Source organism: Bufo bufo, chromosome 3, assembly GCF_905171765.1.
Source record: "Bufo bufo chromosome 3, aBufBuf1.1, whole genome shotgun sequence".
Lineage (NCBI taxonomy): Eukaryota > Metazoa > Chordata > Amphibia > Anura > Bufonidae > Bufo > Bufo bufo.
In genome coordinates, this window is record NC_053391.1 from 247,477,108 (window position 1) to 247,501,410 (window position 24,303).

The 24,303-nt window shown below is 41.2% G+C and overlaps 2 protein-coding genes across 3 annotated transcripts in view; one reads left to right on the forward strand and one right to left on the reverse strand.

The window, feature by feature from the left end:
- The window catches only part of GNAI3 (G protein subunit alpha i3), a 76,127-nt gene extending 73,804 nt beyond the window's left edge, over positions 1-2,323 (forward strand). The window contains exon 9 of the mRNA XM_040424076.1: positions 1,513-2,323. The gene's annotated coding sequence lies outside the window, so the exon portion shown is untranslated. The remainder of the gene's footprint in view (positions 1-1,512) is intronic.
- A 1,624-nt stretch (positions 2,324-3,947) lies between these two features.
- On the reverse strand, positions 3,948-18,972 carry GNAT2 (G protein subunit alpha transducin 2). Of its 2 annotated transcripts, XM_040421869.1 has the most exons (10): positions 18,682-18,972; positions 16,859-17,047; positions 16,461-16,741; positions 12,311-12,353; positions 12,085-12,226; positions 7,029-7,186; positions 6,006-6,134; positions 5,233-5,362; positions 4,631-4,784; positions 3,948-4,373 (listed from the first exon to the last, which is right to left on the reverse strand). In XM_040421869.1, the coding sequence occupies exons 2-10, from the start codon at positions 16,870-16,872 to the stop codon at positions 4,183-4,185; spliced, it is 1,242 nt and encodes a 413-aa protein (XP_040277803.1). In that variant the 5' UTR covers positions 16,873-17,047; positions 18,682-18,972; the 3' UTR covers positions 3,948-4,182. The 2 variants fall into 2 exon arrangements, with proteins under 2 accessions (XP_040277803.1, XP_040277804.1); XM_040421870.1 differs by lacking the exon at positions 18,682-18,972 and having other exon boundaries at positions 16,859-17,049.
- Between the last annotated feature and the right edge of the window lie 5,331 nt (positions 18,973-24,303).

Consider the following 24,303-nt stretch of genomic DNA (forward strand, 5'->3'; position numbering starts at 1 on the left):
TTACAGGCTATAGTGACCAGAATTGTAGAGAAGGGTCGTTGATCCAGGCATTTATTCTGATTGTATGATTGGAGTCAGGAAGGAATTTTCCCCCCTAATATGAGGAAAATTGGCTTTTTTTTTTTATCTTCCTCTGGATCAACTTTGCAGAATAACAGGCTGAACTGGATAGACACATGTCTTTTTTTCTGCCTCACAAACTGTTATAATAACATCAATAACAAGTTGGCAACCATACATATGCTGCAATTTTGAACTTTGCCATAATGAAGCCTTTAAATATATCATTTAACCCTTTCCCAACATCTGCCATATGATTACTGTGGATGTCTGGTCCTTAAAGATGGCGCACGTACCAGAGAAAGTGCCATAGCCACCAGGGGCGTGCAACCACAGCATCGGAAAAGCAAATAAAACGGAAGTGCTTCCCGGGCATGAACGCCTTCCCTTGGCTGAGATCAGGGAAGGAATTCCATATTAGCAATAGGTCAGAGCCTGTACAAGACTTCTAGGGCTATTACTGGTATGTTCCAGTGCAGGCCTGCAGGTGGCAACATTGATTTATTTAATTTTTTCTGTAATGAATAGAATTCCATTACTTAAGCCGCATTCCAAGGCATTGCAGTGCAGCCAGCCAGAATCCTACTTTGTACTGATGAGGTGCAAGCCCCCTGAAACAGCTGTTTATGGATGGATATCTGGCATGGCTGCATACCCTTGTCAAATCTCAAGGCTTGGTGGAAAGTTGTTTTTTGACTCCTAGGGAGCAACTTCCTAACTTCCCTTAATACAAAACGTAATCTAATTGGGGTCCACTTGGGGGCCTAAAAAATTTTTTTTCAAAAAATATATAAAGATTTAAATAATCCTCTTTCTACAAAATTAAAATAATCAAAAAATAAACATCATGGCCTCGCCACATCCACAAACTCCTGTACTATTAAAATATTATAATATTATTGCATAAGATAAAAGGCATAACAGGAAAAAACTAAATGGCTCAATAAGTCATACACATCCCAAAAAGTAATCAATAAAAACTACAGATCGTCCCAGAAAAAATTAGCCTTCACACAGCTCCGCTGACGTAACTATAAGAAAGGTATAAGGGGTCTGAATATGGAGATGAACTTTCCAAATTTTCTTTATTAAAAGACAAGAAAAACTATATAAAAGTGGTATCTTTGTGATCATACTGACCCAGAAAAGGCAGGGCACATGTCGCCATGTCAGGAAGGGGTTAAATTGGCTCCGAATGGGATCTATATTGCTAATGTAAAAGGTGCTTGTTAAGCATATTTACCTAATTAGATGGGGTATTACAGTAACTCCTCACCCACCATCACAGAAGGTTGTGGTTAGATTTTCACCAGTTATAAATCCTTTAATATAGTGGCGTATGATGAAAAGCTGGTTTTGTAAAGACCCTAAACCCTCACAAGATGTCATCTAGGAGTCTGTGTGATGCAGCATTATTAAAAAAAAAAATTCTGTCTTCCATTTACTTTTCAGGTAATGAAAGCCCTGATGGCTGGCTAATTCTGGGGCCCTGCTATATGAGGGATGTGGTATTACTCTATGCACAAGCAACCCTGTTCCTCTCTGGAGGTCCTCCTTTCTCCCCTTGCATATGCAGTTTCCACCATGATGTGACTCTCCTTGGCCAGAACTGTGAGCTGCTGTCCTTTGATGTTACCACTATCTCAACATTTCAAGTATTCCATCACTCTGAATGGCTGGACTGTTACCGATCGACACTGTCCGCACTAAGAATCTTCCTCTTCAGATGCTGATCATTGAATCTGAAGAAACGGCAGTGTTATGGCACAGCACTTCTTTGAGACTCTGTGTTATAATACATACTACAGTCATGATGTGACGACAGTTGCCAGTCCCAGTGTTGCATTTATCTGTCTCCAAGTTTTTCTTTTTTTTTTCTTTTTTTTTTTGCAGTGGGAGATTATATTTATGTTGTGGACCGAGATCAGTGATACTTATTCTTGCTCTCACCATGGTGGGTTACACCGATAAGCCTAATGAATTTTATACTTAAACCATTCCCAGCACTGAGTAGTGTCTTTTGCTTGGCATCTACTATATGTGAACCATATCAGTTCAATTCCATTATTTAAGCTACTCCATTAGCCACAAAGCACTTTCTCTCAAATTCTGATTTACCCAAGTGTCCTTTCCCTGGCTTTTGTCTTTTTTATTCATATGTTTTGGTGCCTTTGCTGCTGTCATAGCCTACAGCCACTTACCTGCGTGCTCCACGTCTTTTTGGGACCTGTGGTTTCCAGCCTGTTCACCTGCTCAGATGCATGCCTTTATATGTCTGGTGCCAAACACCAAGGTTATAGATTTGACATTTGGTTGTAGCTGTTATTTTCATGCGTGCTTATAATTGACCAATTACAGTGGGTTTTTAAACACCTAACTTTTTTTTTTCTATTTTGCACACACATACACCTAATTTCTCTGCACTCCGCGCACACATTTTTATTTGTATACAGTATTAAAATGGTGAGACTTGTACAATGCGTTGTGTTTTTATTGCTTTCTTCGTCTACAGTGTGTTCCCATAAAACACATTGGCCCAAATTTTCTAATGTATCTGTGAGTCTGTCTAAAAAGTGGTGCAGTTTGGTGCAACTGGGGCTTCTCCAATTTTTTGACTTGGAAAAGGGACAGCCTAATATGCACTATTATGTGCCACAACGCTGGCGTAATTTTCTGTCTCAAAGCCAACCAATAGCTGGCACAGAGTTAGACAAAAGTGTCTATCCCTGCAGCATATTTATCGTCCAGCATAAGGCATTGAGATGAATTTTGCCCAGGTCTAAGGAACCTGTCTAAGTTTATGCCATCTATAGGATTAGAAAATCTGCCACTTTACTTCACTTTTCACTTTGTAATATGTCATTATACGTCTAATTGCAGGAATGTATATTTACCAGATCATTTTCCTGTCAAAGGCCAGTTTCACATGAGCTCATACAGTCCAGGGCTAAACACTGCTCCTATGACACAAATTCACAGATGCAATGGGTTCCTGCCCGACCTCGAATCTACTGAACTGTACTCAATGTTATAAATACAATTCAGTAGAGCCATGGTCAGACTGGAATTCACATCATTATAAATCATTATAATGCTGCAAGTTCGTGTCACAGGAACAATGTTCAAATACATCTCTCGCACAGAGCGTGTTTCCTGGACTGAATACACTTGCGTGAAACTGGCCTAAAGAGCCTTTTTGTCCATATACCCATTGTGCACAGGGATTTTGGTAAAATAAACAAGGAAGGCTGACATGGCAGGAACTGAAAGTACTCAAATGTTCAGTATAAGTTACTGTATAGGTTCATGTTGTGTATGCAGGAAAAAGCTTCTAGAACGAGATTATTCCTTTTTCCGTATTTGCAAACTGGACCCAGAACAACGGCCATATGAAGAGCTGTTTAATGCATTGCATATATTGGCTAAGATGTCTCATATGGGCATTGCCATGTTCTCATAAATAGCTGCCTATGTTTGGCAATGCCAGTTAAAGAGGACCTGTCACCACTCCTGACATGCCCATTTTAATAGTTTCATGCATTCCCCATGTAATAACAATTCTGGAACATCTATTCTTATGGCTCTATGATGTGCCATTCCTTTATTATTTCTACTAGAAGTGATGAATGAATTGATATTAGCCTTCAGTAAGGGTACAGAGGGGACGTAACCAGTTGGGGGTGTGTACCTGCACAGTCTGACAATGGCAGCACTGATTGGATAGAGTCAGACTGTGCAGGTACACACCCCCCAACTGGTTACCTCCCCTCTGTACCCTTACTGAAGGCTAATGGCAATTCATTCATAACTTCTAGTAGAAATAATAAAGGAATGGCACAACATAGAGCCATAAGAATAGATGTTCCAGAATTGTTATTACATGGGGATTGCATGAAACTATTAAAACGGGGATGTCAGGAGTGGTGACAGGTCCTCTTTAAAGATTTGCTACCAGTTTTTGTAGAGCTGTAGACGTTACACCACCTACATACTTGTTTCTTGTGCTACGTATATTATATAAGTATGGAAGGGTTGTCAATGCTTACACAAAGTGTAGCTCTGGGATCTTGTTACTGGTTACAATCCTGTTTCAAAAAGAATAAGCAAAAACTAATGTGCCTTTCAGAACAGTCCACAGTCCTTCAGCGTCTCCTTGATGACGATATCAGTTACTGCATCAAACACAAACTTAACGTTTTGTGTGTCTGTGGCACAGGTCATGTGGCCGTAGATCTCCTTGGTATCTTTCCGCATGTTTAAATCAAGAAACTGTAACTTGATGTAATTTCCGGCATCTTCAAACGTGTTTGGACCTGTCAGAGAAAAACATATATGGGGTCATTTATCAAACTAGTGTAAAGTAGAACTGGTTAGTAGTTGCCCACAGCAACCAATCAGATTCCACCTTTCATTTTCCAAATGAGCTGTCAAAAATGAAAGGTGGAATCTGATTGGTTTGTATGGGCAACTAAGCCAGTTCTAATTTATACCAGTTTAATAAATGACCCCAATAAACTCTGTTTAAATACTGAGGTGGGATGTAGCGAGGTTAAACGATCTGTTCACTCACCATCATAGTCTGGGAAACAGATACTTAGATGAACTTTCTTGATTTTCTGTTCAAAAAGATCCTTCTTGTTCAGAAAAAGCACTATGGACGTGGCGGCAAAGAACTTATGGTTACAAATGCTGTTGAAGAGATGAAGAGATTCGTGCATCCGGTTCTGTGAAAAATAGAAATTTATATATATTTTTTTTTTGCATTGCTTTGTAGTATTTAGCAAAATGACACATTCTTTACTAATACAGATAAGATCCGGAAGGGGTTATTCCTTGCCAGGAGGCCTTCATGCCAGAGTGCGTCTGCGTCCTCCACGTGCCACCCTCTCTGCTGATTAATCCGAGACTTGATAAAGGGGTCAGTAGTACCCCGAAACGTGCTGTCTACAAATAAACTAAAAATTGCTAAACATCGGTTGTGAGAGTGCGCCTCCTGCTGTCCATACGTTCAGCTCAAAATGTCCAGCGTCTACTTATTTCTACCTTTTATTATGGACAGCTCCTTTGGAAAATGAAAGGAGGAATCTGGTTGGTTGTTATGGGCAACTAAGCCAGTTCTACTTTACACCAGTTTGTGTCCACAAAATAATGTTAGAATAGAAGCTCACATACCACTTCCTCATCTTCCACCAGGACCATGTCGTATGCGCTTAATGCTCCACAGAATATAATGCAAGTGACCCCTTCAAAACAGTGTATCCATTTCTTGCGTTCTGACCTCTGTCCTCCCACGTCAAACATTCTATAAAAGGCAACAGTATTAAAGTGTTAAAAGGATTGAGATTCTCTTAAAGGGGTTCTCTAATCAAAAACATTTAACGGCAAATCCTGACGATATGCCACAAATGTCCAATTGGCAGGTAGACTGTACAAAGTATAATCGCTGTCTGTGCAGCTGTTTGGAAATACCGTAACAAAGTGGTGCTGATGGGTCATTGGGGGTATAATCTAGTGACATGCCACCAATGACTGATAAGACAAACCCTCTAACAAGGTGCTTTATTTCACCAGTGTCATTTTAGAGAATATATACTGGTATTCATAGCTTTTGCAATACACTGAAGTTTAGTAAGCTTTGCTAATATAATTACTGCAGTTTTCTGGCATCCACCAACTGAAAGCTTTGGCATATCCTACTCAGAGGATACCAATGGGGTTTATATATTTGCCCTAATGATTTTCTTCCTCAAACTACATTTTTGTTATCTTTTTTTTTGTGAGTAACATAACCCAATGCCAAAGAGGATACACGAGGAGAAAATGTGGCTGATGAATTTGAGTGAGCTACGTATCACCACTGACATTGCTGAAAATATACAACTGTTACATTGTTTAAGTTTTTTCTATTTTTTATTTTTTTTAACAAGAAGGCAAGATGGACAGACCTGAAGTGGAGATCTTTAAATGAGAACTGCGACTCTATGATTCCTGTTGTCTTCACACGAGATCGGAGAACATCTTGCTCATTTGGGAGGTAATCAAGTGCTGTGATCCTGTCCAGTTCGTTAAGGTAACTAATGTGATGAATAAAAAGATAATTGTGGCATAAAATGAATCTACAGTCACCCCCACCAGACCTTTAGGTGATTGCATATTGCTGCATTACTAATGTAAGGCCAAATTCACGCTTGCAAAATTTGTCAGTATTTGTAAGCCAATGCCTGGGGTGGTTCCAAAGCATGGAAGAAGTACCAATGTTTTCATGATATATTTGACAATATGCCCTTTGCTTGCCTTTTTTTGTTTGTAAAATACATTATTTTTTTTTATAGTTTTATTTTTAGTCACACATTTCTCTTTTTCAGACTTTTTCCTGTAGAGATGTTTATGGAAAAAAGGCCACACCCAAAGCATGCTGCAAAAAACCACCAGAAAACTATCTTAGGGTGCCTTCAAATACGACAAAAATATGCAAGTGCGGATTACACCTTCTTAATGGAAATGAATGGAGACATTCTGCTTCAGAAAAGCCACATTATTTTATGCAACAGAATGTTATTCTCCAGTGAAACACTGCGCAGAGATTGACATTTTTTAGCCCCATAGGATAACATAGGGAAGTCTTTATGCTACATATTTTCTGGCTGATTTCACATGTGAAGGCATCCTAATAGGCACTGCTGGAAACGGTCATAAAACTACATCCTTATGTGCAAATTTTAAGAGGTTAGCAAATGTTGGAAAAATGCTTTTCTGCAGATATATTTGACGTCTCCCACAGGAGTTTGGAAATGAGTAATGTTCCACAGGGCGTTCTGACAGTCTAATAGCACAGTATATATTGTGGATGGTGCAGGGGAAGAATCAGCCGGTACACTTATGAGTAGTAACTTTCAGTATTAATACAAGGGAAAGAACACTCTTCACACTGTGACTGTAATATTTGGATGATTTATTGTGACACTCACTATGGTGCAGAGTCATTCAGTTGGTATTCTGCTGCCCTTTCAAAAGAAGCTTGCACCCCATCATCTTTCCAAAGCCTCTGGATCACATCCACAAGCTCTGGAGGCATTGTACCCTCCTCAATGGAGTCTGCAAGGTGGAAAAGGAGCCGACCATCATCCTGTGAGAATATACATATCAAGTATAAAAATAATTAATGCAGTTAAGTTATAAATACCATCCCAACATCTTAGAAACGGAAAGAGCCAAATACATGTACTGTAATTACTACTCTGAGCCAGCAGAGTGTGCCTCAGTCTCTAGGATGATGACATCCATGGACACTCCAGAATGCTGTTGGATATAAGCAATAAATCACTTACACAAATCCCATTTAAACTTGACATTGGATGCCATAGCTGAGACATTATTTGACATACTGCACCCAATACAGAACAGTTTTGCCCACAATTCTGGTGCCTTTTACTGACCAGAGAATACATACGTGTTTCTTCTGTGTTCATAATAGGAAACAAATGCAACAACTCAGAAGCTGTCCCAAAGCCTGGGTCACAGTCTTAGGCCTCATGCACACGACCACGGTCCTGGAAAAAAAATGGAAGCCGCCCGTGTGCCTTCCGCAATTTGTGGAACGGAAGGCCCATTGTAGACATGCCTATTCTTGTCCGCAAAACGGACAAGAATAGGACATGCTATATTTTTTTTGCGGGGCCTCGGAACGGAGCAACGGATGCAGACAGCACACGGAGTGCTGTCTGCATCTTCTGCGGCCCCATTAAAGTGAATGGGTTCGCACCCGAGCCGCAAAAACTGCGGCTCGGATGCGGACCCGAAAAACGGTCGTGTGCATAAAGCCTCAGTGTAGTTTTTCTTTATTGGGCTCAGAAAGCATAAAAGTAGATAAAATATTCAAACAGACCCTCTATGTCTTCCAGGCCAGTTTTGCTGTTCTGGTTTCATAGAAGGATAGACTACAGAGCTATTTTACACATTATATATCAATTACAGTCCTACTTCCTCCACTCAAAACCTGCTTGTTCAGCCCAATACATTGTGGCTTTATCTTAAAGTGTTTTTATCAAAAAGGTGCTGCACAACGTGCCTTTGTCCTTGATTTCCCAATGCAGATTTGGATGTAACCCAGGGACTTTGAAAGAGCAGAGGAAGAAGTAGTGAAGTGCTGCTAGAGTTTGCTGAACAATACCCGTTATGTTCCAGTGGAGGAGCACATAAGAAGCATGACCACCTCCACCTGCACAAAACACAAGGAATGTATGCTACCTGCAATAGCGCATATGCTAAAGGGAACACAAAAATAACACATCCTAGATCTGAATTAATTCAATATTCTTCTGAAATACTTTGTTCTTTACATAGTTGAATGTGCTGACAACAAAATCACACAAAAATAAATAAAAATGGAAATCAAATTTTTTAACCCATGGAGGCCTGGATTTGGAGTCACACTCAAAATTAAAGTGGAAAAACACACTACAGGCTGATCCAACTTTGATGTAATGTCCTTAAAACAAGTCAAAATGAGGCTCAGTAGTGTGTGTGGCCTCCACGTGCCTGTATGACCTCCCTACAACGCCTGTGCATGCTCCTGATGAGGTTGCGGACGGTCTCCTGAGGGATCTCCTCCCAGACCTGGACTAAAGCATCTGCCAACTCCTGGACAGTCTGTGGTGCAACGTGACGTTGGTGGATAGAGCGAGACATGATGTCCCAGATGTGCTCAATTGGATTCAGGTCTGGGGAACGGGCGGGCCAGTCCATAGCATCAATGCCTTCGTCTTGCAGGAACTACTGACACACTCCAGCCACATGAGGTCTAGCATTGTCTTGCATTAGGAGGAACTCAGGGCCAACCGCACCAGCATATGGTCTCACAAGGGGTCTGAGGATCTCATCTCGGTACCTAATGGCAGTCAGGCTACCTCTGGCGAGCACATGGAGGGCTGTGCGGCCCTCCAAAGAAATGCCACCCCACACCATTACTGACCCAATGCCAAACCGGTCATGCTGGAGGATGTTGCAGGCAGCAGAACATTCTCCACGGCGTCTCAAGACTCTGTCATGTCTGTCACATGTGCTCAGTGTGAACCTGCTTTCATCTGTGAAGAGCACAGGGCGCCAGTGGCGAATTTGCCAATCTTGGTGTTCTCTGGCAAAAGCCAAACGTCCTGCACGGTGTTGGGCTGTAAGCACAACCCCCACCTGTGGACGTCGGTCCCTCATATCACCCTCATGGAGTCTGTTTCTGTTTGAGCAGACACATGCACATTTGTGGCCTGCTGGAGGTCATTTTGCAGGACTCTGGCAGTGCTCCTCCTGTTCCTCCTTGCACAAAGGCGGAGGTAGCGGTCCTGCTGCTGGGTTGTTGCCCTCCTACGGCCTCCTACACGTCTCCTGATGTACTGGCCTGTCTCCTGGTAGCGCCTCCATGCTCTGGACACTACGCTGACAGACACAGCAAACCTTCTTGCCACAGCTCGCACTGATGTGCCATCCTGGATAAGCTGCACTACCTGAGCCACTTGTGTGGGTTGTAGACTCCATCTCATGCTACCACTAGAGTGAAAGCACTGCCAGCATTCAAAATTGACCAAAACATCAGCCAGGAAGCATAGGAACTGAGAAGTGATCTGTGGTCTTGCTAATTGCCTATAATTTCCACCTGTTGTCTATCCCATTTGCACAACAGCATGTGAAATTGATTGTCACTCAGTGTTTCTTCCTAAGTGGACAGTTTGATTTCACAGAAGTGTGATTGACTTGGAGTTACAGTACATTGTGTTGTTTAAGTGTTCCCTTTATTTTTTTGAGCAGTGTATTTGACAACCAGACTACTCCACATCCATACACATACAAAGGAGTGGTGAGAGCCTTTGTTACACAAAGAGCACCAGGACATTGATTTAACAATCCCAATTCCAAAAAGTTGGGATGCTGTGTAAAATGTTAATAAATATAAGTTAAAACAATGCAATGATTTGCAAATCTCATAGACCCATATTTTATTCACAATAGATCATAGAAGACCTATCAGATGTTGAAAGTGAGACATTTTACTTTTTTTTTGAGAAAATTAACTTGTTTAGAACTTGATGGTAGCAACGCATTTCAGAAAAGTTGGGACTGGGCCATGTCTGCGATTGTGTAGCATCCTCTCTTCTTTTAATAACAATATGTAAACATCTGGGCAGTGAGGAGACAAATTACTTGAGTTTTGGGAGAGGAACATTGTTCCATTCTTGTTTGATGTAAAATTCTAGGCGCTCAACAGTCCTGGGTCGTCTTTGCAATATTTTTAATTTTATGATACGCCAAATGTTTTCTATTGGTGAAGGGTCTGCACTGCAGGCAGGAGGTTCAGCTCACAATCTCTTCTTCTGTGAAGCCATGCTGTTTTGATGGATGCAGTATGTGGTTTAGCACTGTCTTGCTGAATTATGCAAGGCCTTTTCTGAAAGAGACATTGGAGGAGATTTATCAAAACTGGTAGAAAGGAAAACTGGCTTAGTTGCCAATAGTAACCAATCAGACGCCACCTTTCATTTTTCAGAGCTCCTTTGCAAAATTAAAGGAGGAATCTGATTGGTTGCTATGGGCAACTAAGCCAGTTCTACTTTACACCAGTTTTGATAAATCTCCCCCATTGTCTGAATGAGAGCATATGTTGTTCTAAAATCTGTACATACTGTTCAGCAATGATAGCGCATGCAATAGGCACTAATGCAACCCCATATCATCAGAGATGCAGGCTTTTGAAGTGTGCACTAATAACATGCTGGATGGTCCCTCTCCTCTTGAGTCTGCAGTACACGGCATCCATGGTTTCCAAAAAGAATTTCAAATTTTAATTCATCTGACCACAGAACAATTTTCATTTGCCTCAGTTTATTTTAAATGAGCTTTGGCCCAGAGAAGACTGCAGCAAGAGATGCTGCCTCTCTAACATGCTCCTTTTATACCCATTCATGTGACTTAAATGCAAATTGTTCCTCCATCAGTTTTTTTTATTAGTACCACTTACTGTTCCTGCCTTTTTCTTGCTCCTGTCCCAACTTTTTTGAGATGCGTTGCCCCCATCAAGTTCTAAATTAGTTAATTTTTTCATGAAATGGTAAGATGTCTCACTTTAAGCGTCTGATATGTGTTCTGTGATCTATTGTGAATAAAGTATGGGTCTATGAGATTTTCAAATCATTGCATTCTGTTTTTCTTTACAATTTACATAGCATTTGGAATTGGGGTTGCATTTATATTCTGGGAAAATCCAAAATGATTTAACAATGCTATTATAATTTCTGTAAGGGATTAGATGTTCTTTCCTGGCACAGTCACAGCCATCAACCACGTCAACTGAAAACAATGGGAGGCATACTCTGGCACAGAATTTTCTCCAGTTTCTGCCTGCACAAAATGCTGTGCCTGTAAGGATAGAAACACATGCACTTTTTGTGTCAATTTTTCTGATCCAAATCCAGAAGTGGATTAAAAATGAATGGCAAATAGAAATCAAGATCTTATACTTGGGGTTGGCTCAATAAACTGCACCTGAGACTGCATGAAAAACTGCGCTTGTGTTTCCAGCCTTACAAACAATCTCTAAGTACTAGATTCCCGCAAACTATTATTATTGCATTACTTAAAAGGGTTGTCCAAGTTATTTTTATTGATGACCTATACTCATGAGGATCAGCTGGTTGAACAGAAGGCGCGTGCGGTACATTGTGTACTTGCTTGCTGTTGCAACAGCTGTGGTGAGCAGGTGTAATTACAAGAAGCGGTCCCATTCACTTTAATGGGACTGCTCATTCCTATTCAAGTGTTTAGGAACGAGCTGTCCCATTGAAGTGAATAGGATGGCTTAGGTTGTGATGGCGAGCAGGTAAGCAAAAAAGAAAAGGCAGCGCTGGCATGGCAGGTGTCCTATCTTCAACCATCTGAGAGCCAACACCCAGCACCCCCGCCGATCTGATATTGATGACCTACCCTGAGCATAGGTGATCAATAAAAATAACTTGGACAACCCCTTGAAGTCTAACCTACCGCTTTGCTTGAGTCTTTATAATCAATACCAAGGGTGGACATAGCGCGGACTATAGCAAGGATTGACTGTAGCACATTGCCATAGATAATCGCCTTGAACTCCATGCATTCCTCCTCTGAGTATCCATTCTGGTGTATAATCCTTAATAAAGCAGAGATAATTACTAGAGAACTTTAAAAACAAGTAAGATCCAAACATTTGGAAGATAGTTTTGTCCTTACTCACTTCATTTGCTTCACTATAGTGCTCTTTCCAGACTCTCCGGCACCTGCAGAGAAACCAACATATTTTTTCATGTTATCTAAGGCAGACATAGTAACGTATATAGTATATGTCATGTGGCAGTTTAGGATTCACATTCTGATTAAAATGATAGGACTGTGGTCCCTACAAAAAGTGATAAAAGTGCTTCTACGTGACTCAAACGTGAAGGCAAATGCTTAAAGGGACTCTGTCACCTATATTAACCACAGTTTTCTTCAGTTCTACATGAGTAGTACTGCATACACTGACCTCCGATCAGAATTTTTATTCTCATACAGTACGCCCCCTTCCCCTATCTTCCTTACTGTGCTGTCACAAAGCTCTGATGTAATAAATTGAGAGGACTCATAAATTTGCATTCCAGAGATTTTCTACATTATGTGCGCAAGCTCAAGAGTTCTACAAATGCTTGTATTTCAGCTGAGCTTTGCAGCGGCGCAGTGGGAACACAGGAGGAAATATAGACATACTAAGTAGCGATCCGGAGTAAGTGTCAGCAGTATTACTCATGTCGTACTGCAGTTAATGGAGGTGACAGACTCCCTTTAAAAGGGGTTGTCTCACTTCAGTAAGTGGCATTTATCATGTAGAGAAAGTTAATACAAGGCACTTACTGATGGATTGCAGGGTGGTCTGTAACCATGGAAACGAGCTGTGTATAATGTGATAGAAAAATGAATCCAGCCAGCAAAGGAAGCAATATGGGCAATCAGAATACATTAGTAAGTGTCTTGTATTAACTTTCTCTACATGATAAATGCCACTTACTGAAATGAGACAACCCCTTTAAGCTTACTTGCAGATTACATTTTCTGCTGGTACGTGACTTTATGTTTCTTTGTTATATGTATAATTACAATGTCAGGGTTGAATTTCCTTTCTAACCATCACTTTTTAGTACCAGATACTTGGCCATGCCATAGAGCCAAACGGCATAAAGGTAATCAAAGACAATTCTCTTCTAATAAATCTACAGATAATGGAGTTGATGACATTTCTTACATTCATCATACATGTAAGAAGATTTCTGCCACGTCCTAACAATCAGACATCACCGCAAGCACATTGAGCCTGTTTCACATGAGCATATTGGTAAAAGTCAATTATAAGGATCCACATGTTTTCAAAATACATGTATTTGTTAAATGCCCACGTGAATAGATTCATAGATTAACATAATGGACTGAAAAACTGGTTCAACCTCGGAATTCTGTGGATTCATGTCAGATTTTTCCTCCTAAGGCTACATTAACATGATGGTGAACAAAACAACAGTTAAAAATGGTCAAACAGTTTTCAACAGCTATTTCTACACTAATGCCTTTCTGCAAAAGGGCCATTAATTCATTTAAATTTTATGGGGGCTGTTAGGTTGTGAAAACGGACAAAATAGGACGTCCTAGACTGCAATGGTTCTTAAAACGGCTATGCGATGATCAGTTTCACTGTTGTGTGAATGTAGCCTTAGGATAAAATTGCCTGGAAAGCATATTTGTACAAATATTCATTAGTGTGAAATGCCTATTGAAAGAAGAAATTCTATTAAATTAACATGTATATGGGTATTATTTATTTCTCGATTACATAATTTGATAAACAAGCAATCTGAAATCCTACACACAAAAACCATGGGTATTTTAGCAGGCTAGCTTATACTATATTTAATTAAAGGCGGTTTTCAGGTCATCAGTATCTGATCAGTCTACGTCCAACACTCAGGACTCCTGTCGATCAGCTACTTGAGAAGACCTTCTCGCAGCTTACCCTAGGCCAGTGACTTCAGATTCGTTTGATACCAAGCACACCCACAATACAGTGTAAGCCCTGAGGAGGCTGCGGCACTCACAGGAGCTTTCCTGCCTCCTCAAGCAGCTGATTTGTGGGGTCCTAGGTGTGAGACCCCATCTGATCAGATACTGGTGACCAATCCTGAGGATAGTTCATCAGTATAAAAAGTCAAATAAAACACATAAGTATGGGTCCGTGCTAATTGTCTTCCCCTAGAGGAATGTTCACAAGCAGTCACTCTCCTGGAGCAGTCTCTGCTTATTCCTGGCTTTCAAATATTTAGGGGGGTTGGGAGAACATGTGGAATACGTGATTAGCGGGACGGATAATAAATACCGCCCCAATGAATATTAAATAAGGACGCCCCAGTCGAAGCTGGTAGCGAAACCTGAGACGGGCAGAGATACAAAAAAACTTTTTATATGTGATGTGGCAAGAAATGGTCTTGTACGTACAATAAAAGCACGGTGAACCGTTTTCTTTGCGGGTCTGTACTATATTTATATCCTTTTGAAGGAAGAAAAGGTTTCCATTGCCGGTCGGTTCAGGGATCGAGGAAGCCGAAAGCCAAGGGATAAGGAAAGACTGCTCCAGGAGAGTGACTGCTTGTGAACATTCCTCTAGGAAAAGACAATTAGCGCGGACCCATACTTATGTATTTTATTAGAATTTTATAGGAACACGGACCTACTCCTTTTTTTGGGACTGTGAGGAAATTTAAAAATCTGCACACTAAACTGTTTTGTTTGTGGTGTAGTATAAAGAGTCAGAAAAAAACTTTTTTAAGGGCTTATTCACATGACCGTATGGGTATGGCCATGGACTGCAAATTGCCCATTGACTTGAATGGGTCTGCGATCCGGCAAAAGGTATAAGACATGTCCTATCTTTTGCCGAGTGGAGGCACAGATCAGAAGCCCAAGGAAATACTCGGAAGTACTTCCGTGGGCTTTGAGTTCATGCTTACAAACCACAAAAAATAGGACATGTCCTGTCTTTTGCGAATTCAAGTCAATTGTTAGTTTGTATCTCCTACTAGTCTATAGCTTCTGTGTTTGTATGATATTTAATATTTGCCAGAAGGTGTCATGTACAGAAAATGAAAATGCTCCATCTAGGTAGGTATTTTAATAGCTCAGTGGCTTGAGGTCATGTGCTTTGCAGTACTTTGATAACGTACTGGAATTACTCATCATGTAATCAGATTACACAATCCTTAACCTAATGACTGTCATGCTAATCTTATTATAGTTTCATAATATAATGACTGTACAGTCTCCACTAGCGGTATAGTTGAGTAATCATGCCAGTATTAAAAATAAGTTGATCATAACTACAGTGTAGGTCAGAACTGACAATAGGAAAAAATAGTTATAGCTATTCCTGGGCAGACAGGATTAAAGTCTTGCAACAGCATGAATTATAGGAGGAATGAGTGATAACTTAATAAAAACAGCTGAAGGATATATAAAAAAAAAAAGACAGGTAGGCTACCTAAAATGATATAAAACTGCATTACATTGTGTAGGACAAGAACGGATTCAAACCTATCAGAAAACGTGTGTGCCATAATTATTCATAAATTGGGATTCACAACATTTTCTTCTATGATACCAACCACAGTTTTCAATGTTTCTTAATAGTAAAGCATCTCTTTTATGTCATTATGTCTAGTTGGCAAAAAATTTATATTGCATGTATGATTTGTGACAAATAAATTAAGTGCAACATTTAAAAATAGTGGTTGTCATCAGTGCCATTTTCACTGGTATTGTAACAGAAAATGTATTGCACTAATGGCATCCTGGATTTCTGGCTCACCACGTGTACATAAGAAAAGTATATTTTGTTGAAGGGATATTAGTAATTATCATTCCAGCCTGTATGTCATTTCTGTAAATATGATTTATTTCTTTATACATTTTGTGGCTGCTAGAAATTTTTTGCTGACTAGTGCCTTATACCCCGTAACTCACCAAGCCTAGATGTACTGTATTATGTGTATGTAACCTTGACATTCACTTTCTTGATTTTAGTATTTTATGGTGTTTAATAATGACTGCTTTTCTGTGGTGTTGTGTCATGTCTTTGTAAGAGTTGTATAGGCCTCCAGTTGTTGGCAAATATAGTGAAGAAATGTAATGTGTTGTAATAATGATACTCTGGGTATCTGACTCATGTACGTTATATATGAGTAATGTATTTTGTTGAAAGGATGTCATTAGGAATTAGCATTCCAGACTGTAAACAGATAAGCACATCTGCACCAAGTTCATTATTGCCCCATTGTTCACCAATCCCTATGAAATGAAGCGTTTCTCACCGAGCAGTAGTAGTTTTACTGTCTTGGCATCTTTTGCCGCATCCTCTTGTAGTTTTTTTTCTAGCTCCTTAGATCTCTTTGCCAGCTCCTTGTCTTCTGCACTAGCTCCACTTCCCATTTCTGTATCTTCACTCTCTGTCCCGTTATCCTCCAGTGCCTGTGATATGGATATCAGCAAGGTTCCCTCTTGTTCCTGCTTGCCCTCCACGTTGTCCTGCAACCTTCTACTGTGTTTGATGGCTTTGTGTCCCCTATTGTCTTTGCAGATATTGAGGTTTGTTCTTTTGAGGGGAATATCAGCTTTAAGTTTCTTGTTCTGAGATTCCAGTTTTCCAGAGTTTGTGCACCACTATAACCTTATTCTGTCTCTCTCTCTCTCTTTGTCCAATATATCTCACCTGTCTCTTTCCATTCTATTTTCAGCTGTTTTCTTTCATATGTTATGAGAATTTTCTTTTAACATGTCTCTCGCCACACGTCTTCCTCCTTCTTCCTTTCTCTTTCTGTGATTCTTGTTAGATGAGCTTCTTGGAAGGAAAGCTCTCCAGTCATCACCTGACTTAAGAAATCCCATTATGGTCTCTGAGCTTAAGGATAAAGGGAGGGGGATATTGAAGCTTTAGGGCTTGAATTTAGAGCAACATTCTGTATGGTAAGAGAAATATATTATGATTTAGGCTAAAATAATTGCAGACATGTAACATATATGAAATCTGCGCTCCAACTCTTCTGACTTGAGAGTGTATACAAGTGTTCTACATTTTAGACACAACTATTGCTTCTTTCAAGCATCACAACTTAAAGTACTGTAGGGTCATGATGAGAAAGTCAGAGATTTAGAACATTACATCATCACTTGCTATTTATAGACAATCCTGAAGTTAATAGAGGTGAACAGTAACACCCTATGCTATATGAAGTTCCATGTTCTTACAAAAGAGCAGTCCATGCTTGGTCCTTGAGCAGCCTAATCAATTCTTTGTTCTATGGTCATCAGGATTTACTAAACTGTTTTTCTGATCCCCTCGGCACAAACAACACCCTGCCCCCCTGACAGTTGATGTACCACCCCCAACAACATACTGATTCAATGTGACAGGTACCAACTGCTTCTAATCCCACAGCTTTACTGCCAGGATCTCCTGACACTGGAGTCAGACGTCCGCATTAAGCTCTTTAAAGTGGAGGATTTCGAAGTTAATCCTGAATTGCTGTGTCCTTCTCTCACTCTGACTTCTGCACAATGATCTGCAAATACACAACCGCAGTGTCCAGTTTTTACACACAGGATCAGACTGGCTATTCAGTTCACCATAGGATTCACAAAGCCTAAGTGTTCTCATTGGTGTCCTTTTTTATGTCATTGTTTCATCACATAGCCATTCTCTAAATATCTGTACACTACATGGTAATGTGCGATCATACAGCAATTTACCAGCTTTGTTTTCCCTAGTGGGTCTGCCATAGCTAAATGAGACTTGATTATATGCTGTGAACAACTGTGTAACAAGGACATAACTACTTTACCGTTGACCTCAACAAAAGAATTTTTCTTATACCTTCAAAAACACAGCAGTGGGATTCTGGTTCCGAAAAAAACATGGTGTGAAACTGAAGCCTTCCAAGTATTCCAAAAGGTTAGAGCTTATGTTATAGAAATACATTAACAAAATAGTGCAAAGCAATAGCCATGTGATGCATATTGTATTGTTGGCAGCTGTTATCATAACAGCACTGGAGCCACCATGTAATGTTTCATATAAGGAGACTAGTCAAAAGCCAGAAGTTTCAATATTTGGCAGCTGCGGTAGAAAGGGTTTGTCTAAAATTTAAAGTGTGCACTTTTTTTTTTGCCTTAAAGGCACCACTCTTGTCCATGGGCTGTATTTGGTCTTGTAGTCAACTCACATTCAAGTGAATGTCGCCAGGATACTACACATCATGCTGCCCATGGAGAAGAGTGGAGCTATTTTGCTAATCCATTTAATCAGTGATATCTGTGTTGGAGTTATTAATTATGGGGTTCAGTTACACATACACGTTCAGGTTTTGATTAGCTTTTCTGATGCTGTTTTGAAGCCAAAACCAGGTGTGGATCATAAATGGATCATTAAGAGAGATATGTATAACAGGCAGATTCTACTTCTCCTCTTTTGTGAATCCATAGCTGCTTTTAGCTTCAAAACTGTTAGATGGTTTAACCGAAGTACTTATGTCTTACAGTAGTAATACACTGTCGTCTGTACACTGTACCATGAACCTGGTGTTTATCTCCTGCTTGCATGACATCTTGTATTCTTGTATCTCCCTTCTCTTCCTTTATGAATTATGGGCTGTCATACATCAAGTCCTGTTCTCTGCCTGTTATCTCCACTCCTCCATGGTTCATGATAGGGCATCTGTGACTTAAGTAATTACAGCACTGCCTTACACCTTGTTAATAGAGGGACATGCAGGCAGCTGTAAACATAGGCAATGTCTGTAAGAGGAGAGAAGAGTCGTGGAAACGTCTGTTCTTAGCATTGGTAATCCTGTCCAGAGCAAGCACAGGCAGCATGAAAACAACTGTGCTGCACAAAGCTGGGATTATGAAAATGAAAAATAATTACTTCATAGCTATGGTGGCATCACCTGGTAAGCATTTGGACACAGTGGAAAGGGCTTTCTACTTACTGCTCCATCAACTGTTATGTTTCGGTGGGAATGCTGAGCGAGTGACCCCCTACTGATCTAATATTGAGAGGATAGGTCATCAGTATCTAAAAGATGTAAAACATCTTTGTCAGTTAGCAGTAACATACGTCCATCCAGTTCAGCCTGTTATCATGCAACATAGATTCAGAGGAAGGTAAAAAACCATCATGATGTAGAAGCCAATTTTCCTTATTTTAGGGGGGGGGGGGGGGGGGGATCCTTCTCAAATCCAATAACAATAGCTCCCTGGATCTACGATCTCTCCAGATATCTAGTAACTATGACCTGTAACATTATTACACTCCAGAAATACATTCAGGCCCATCTAGAACTCTTTTAGTGAATTCACCATCACCACCTTCTCTGGCAGAGAGTTTCATAGTCTTACTGCACTTACAGTAAAGAATCCTCTTCTATGTTTGTGTACAAACCTTCTTACCTCCAGACGCTGAGGATGTCCCCTCGTCACAGTCACAGTCCTGGGGATAAATAGCTGATGGGATAGATCTCTGTACTGACCTCTGATATATTTATAGATGGTTATTAGATCTCCCCTCAGTCCTCTTTTCTAAACTAAATAAACTTCATTTTAATAATAATTCTGGGGACTGTGCACTACTTATTCCAGTTAATACTTTAGTTGCCCTCTTTTAAACCCTCTCCATCTCTTCTATGTCTTTCTTGTGCACAGAAGCCCAAAATTGTACACAATACTCCATGTGTGGTCTGACTAGTGATATGTAAAGTGGCAGGACTATGTTCTTGTCATGCACATCTTATGCCCCTTTTGATGCTACCCATTATCTTATTGGCCTTGGCAGCAGCTGCCTGGCACTGGTTTCTACAGCTTAGTTTTCTGTTTCTACAGTTAAGGCCTCATGCACACGACTGTTTTGTGTTTTGCGGTCCGCAAATTGCGGATCTGCAAAACACAGATGTCGTCCGTGTGTGTTCCGCAATTTGCAGAACGGCACGGACAGTCATTGATATAACTGCCTATTCTTGTCCGCAAAATGGAGAAGAATAGGACAGGTTATATTTTTTTTGAGGACCACGGAACGGAGCAACTGATGCGGACAGCACACAGATGCGGACCAAAACAACGGTTATGTGCATGAGGCCTAAGTCTGTCAACTAAAACTCCTACGTCCTTTTCCATGTCAGTGTTACCCAGTGTTTTACCATTTAGTATGTCAGTGTTAAGCCTCATCTGCCACTTATCTGCACAAGTCTCCAATCTATCCGGAACCATCTGTAGCAGTATACAGTCCACATTTTAGTATAATCCTGCAGTTTAGTATAATCAGCAAAAAAAATGATATTTTACTGTGCAAGCCTTCTACAAGATTATTAATACATATATTGAAGATAATATGGCCCAATACTGACCCCTGTGCAGTGGCGTAGCGTGGGGGGGGGGGGGGGGGGGGGGCATTGCCCCGGGACCAAAACTGCAGGGGGCGCCAGCAGGACCACACTGCCAATTAGGCGAGATGAGGCAATCACCTCAGGTGGCGCGGACTGGTGACAAGTGGGGGCGGCAGCAGGGCAGAGGGAGATGAGCGCTTCCATGGAAGCGCTCTTCTCCATAGTCATCTGTATCGCAGTCCTCAGGACAGCGATACAGATGGATGTGCTGCGGCGGGGCGAGGCGTCGCGTCTCCGTTCCTCTGATAGGCGGCAGGCACTAAGCCTGCAGCCTATCAGAAGCCCATGCTGGCGGCGCGATGACGTCATCGCGCCGCCTGAGCCGTACAGCGCAGGACACAGGCCGGAAGGGGCCTGCATCGCATCTCTGCCAGCCTGATGGAGGTAAGTATAAGTGTTTATTTTTTTTATATGGTACAATATGGAGAGGAGCGCTATGGGGGCACTTGTTACTGGCACATGATTGGGTCGCATCTATGGAGGGGCACTTGTTACTGGCACATGATTAGGGGGGGCATATTATAAGTAGAATTATTACTACTGGGGGGCATTATGGTGGGCTTTATTACTACTGGGGGTCTATGGGGAACATGATTTCTAGTATGGGCATTATTACTTTTGGGGCACAGTGGGGACATGTTGGGGGCACTGTAGGAGCACTATTACTACCATGTGTGCTCTAGCAGATAATTATTACTATTGGTGGGACTTTTGGGAGCCCTATTACTGTGAGGGCACGTTGGCACAGTACCAGCTTACCACAATTATTTTTGGGGACGTTATGTTTACACTATTAGTGTCAGGGGCACTATTTGCTGGGCGCAGTTATTTTAGGGCAGTGTGTGCCAATAATTATTGAAGGGGGAATGATCTGTGTGGCACTAGTATTATCAGGGGGTTTCTGCAGTATAATATTGGGGAGCACAGTATTGGGGTTGGTAAGATGATTTGTCCAGAAGATGGGAGGATGATGGAAAAGTAGTAAACTAAGATTTTTTTTGTCAAACTGCAGAGACGAGAAATGGCTGAAAAATGGTGGTCTGGTCTGAAGGTCTGAAAGGAGAAGATGAGGAAAGAGAACATCTACATCAAAGGAGACGTCACTGGATGTAAGTGGTATGGGGCGCTGTATTACCCTATATGTTCTGTAGTGATGGGAGGGTGGATATAGAATTTGGCCCACACTGTAGCAGCCTGGCCCAAGACTTTAGGTCACACTGTGCGTGTTCTGAATTCTGGGGGCTCACACCCATCTACCACATTATCTGTACTCAGAGAGTTATCACTGTTATTTATGGTGTTACATATGACTGCAAGTGATATCTACTACATTATCTGTAAAAAGGAGCGTGGCCACAGCTGGGGGGGGGCAATACTTGGCTTGCCCCGGGTTCTGGCAACCCATGCTACGCCACTGCTCCTGTGGTACCCCACTAGTGTCAGTCACCCAGTCTGAGTGTGTACCATTAATAACCACCCTCTGTTTTCTATCACCAAGCCAACTACTTACCCACATACAGACATTTTCCCCCAATACAGGCATTCTCATTGTATGTACTAACCTTTTATGTGGTACAGTATCGAGATACATGACATCCATTGACTCACCCCGGTCAAGTCTAGAACTTACCTCCTCAGAGAAACTGATTAGATTAGTTTTGCCAGGAAGTATCCCTCATAAACCCATGCTGGTACAGAGTTATATGCTTATTTTTGTGGAGATACTCCAGGACAGCATCTCTTAGAAAACCTTCAGTTTACCCACAACAGATGTTAGACTTACCTGCCTATAGTTTCCGGGCTCTGTTTTTGAACCGTTTTTGAATATTGGCATCACATTCACTAAGCGCCAATCCTGTGTAACAGGTCCTGTCATTATAGAGTCCTTAAATATCAGAAATAAGGGTCTGCCTATTACATTATTTAATTCTTTTAAAAAACACCCTCTTGAATGACAATTTTAAAGTTTATTATATAGGGTGGTCCCTAACACTAGTTCCTACCTGTTTATGGGCCTTGACAGCCACACAAAGTCCAGGGAGCGCAGGTACAGCATGAACGCCAGGCACACTCTCATTCAACATCCAGCATGGAGGCAGGGCGGAGTGCTGGTTGCAGAGTGCTATTGCATTTGTGTGTTTTTTTTTCTTTGTATATGTATTTCGCCATAGCGATGTGCACCTGCATATAGGGTTGTGCTGACTGAATCCCCCACATTTTTTCTTTGTAGTATATATTGGAGGCGTGGCGATCTCCATGCAGTCATGCACACCTGACCAGTTAGTCTGCTCTGGAGGCTGGTTTTAAAGTCAGTATAAAACTGAGTCTACTTCTACAGGGCCTACCAGTAGCCATTTGGCTCCAGGAGAAGTATATAGTGGGCTCAGCATGCATGTTGGTACTTGCATCCCTGGATCCGATGAAAGCTGTAACGGCACCGGACGGGGTTAAAAGCAGAGTGTGCCTGGCGTTCATGCTGTACCTGCGCTCCCTGGACTTTGTGTGGCTATCATGGCCCATAAACAGGTAGGAACTAGTGTTAGGGGCCACTCATAGAGGCGACCTTGACGTGGTGAGTGGCTTATTACGCTTTGGCCAAAATGTACACCAATGCCTCATTCAACATCCAGCATGGAGGCAGGGTGGAGTGCTGGTTGCAGAGTGCTATTGCATTTGTGTTTTATTTTCTTTGTATATGTATTTCGCCATAGCGATGTGCACCTGCATATAGGGTTGTGCTGACTGAATCCCCCACATTTTTTATTATATAGGGTGGACCATGAAAAAATACCCAGCCTCCAATGATAGTTTTAGATACCCAAAAGTCACAAAAGATGCTGAAAGTGGTCCCCGTTCACGTCTATACATCTTTGAGCATGTCGGATTATGTTGTCTGATACTGCAGATAGTGTTTGTGATGTTTTCCTTGAGTTTATCCAGGGGATGTGGATTGTTAGCATACAATTTCCCTACAGATGGACAAGTCTAAGGAACGTGGTGGCTATAACCCGTTGCTCACAGTTGCTCACGCTCCTCTGTAAACAGTTCATGAACCCGTGCCAGTGAGTTCTCTGAGGTGTGGTATGTTGCCCCATCTTATTGAAAAAAGCAAGAATTGTTTTCTTCTGGTGTTAATGGTTTTAAAACTGTTACAAGATGTCCAGCTAAATTGTGGTATTCATAGTTGATTTTAAGAAAATTGGGCCCACTATTCGTGTTCCTGGCACTTTGCACCAAACGCCAATTTTCTGGTCGTGAAGTGGTGTTTTGTGAGTCAAATGGGGATTTTCAGTGGACCAGTACCTTGTATTCTAGGAATTTACATGACCAGATAAGTGAAACCAAGCTTCATCCATCACAAAATACAGCAATGGGTCCCAATGTCTGTCAGCAATCATAGTCACCATTGTCAGACTCTTTCAATTCGTGCTCACATGTTATTTGGTACAGTTTCAGGCTCAGAGATTTCAGCAACCACTGACAACTCATTCATCAAACACCAACTTGCTGAGACAGTCTTAGAGTTCATTTTTGGGGGCTACTTGCAATCTGCTGCTGAATTTCATGCACAAATTCAGCCATCCTGATCGATGGAGGCCTTTCTATTTTCATGCTTGCAACAGAGCCAGTTTCATGTTATTTCTGAACCAGACTCTGAATACAGCTGGTGGTTTTGTTCTTGGGTACCTGTCGGCAAAGGTCTCTTGCATTTCCTAAATCA

What these genes read in the sequence shown, in the direction of transcription:
- GNAT2 (XM_040421869.1), bottom strand. An exon ending in ACTATAGTGAAGCAAATGAA is followed by an intron (nt 12,227 to 12,310) that starts GTGAGTAAGGAC and finishes TGCTTTATTAAG; the next exon opens with GATTATACACCAGAATGGAT. An exon ending in TGGTGGAAGATGAGGAAGTG is followed by an intron (nt 4,785 to 5,232) that starts GTATGTGAGCTT and finishes TATTTTTCACAG; the next exon opens with AACCGGATGCACGAATCTCT.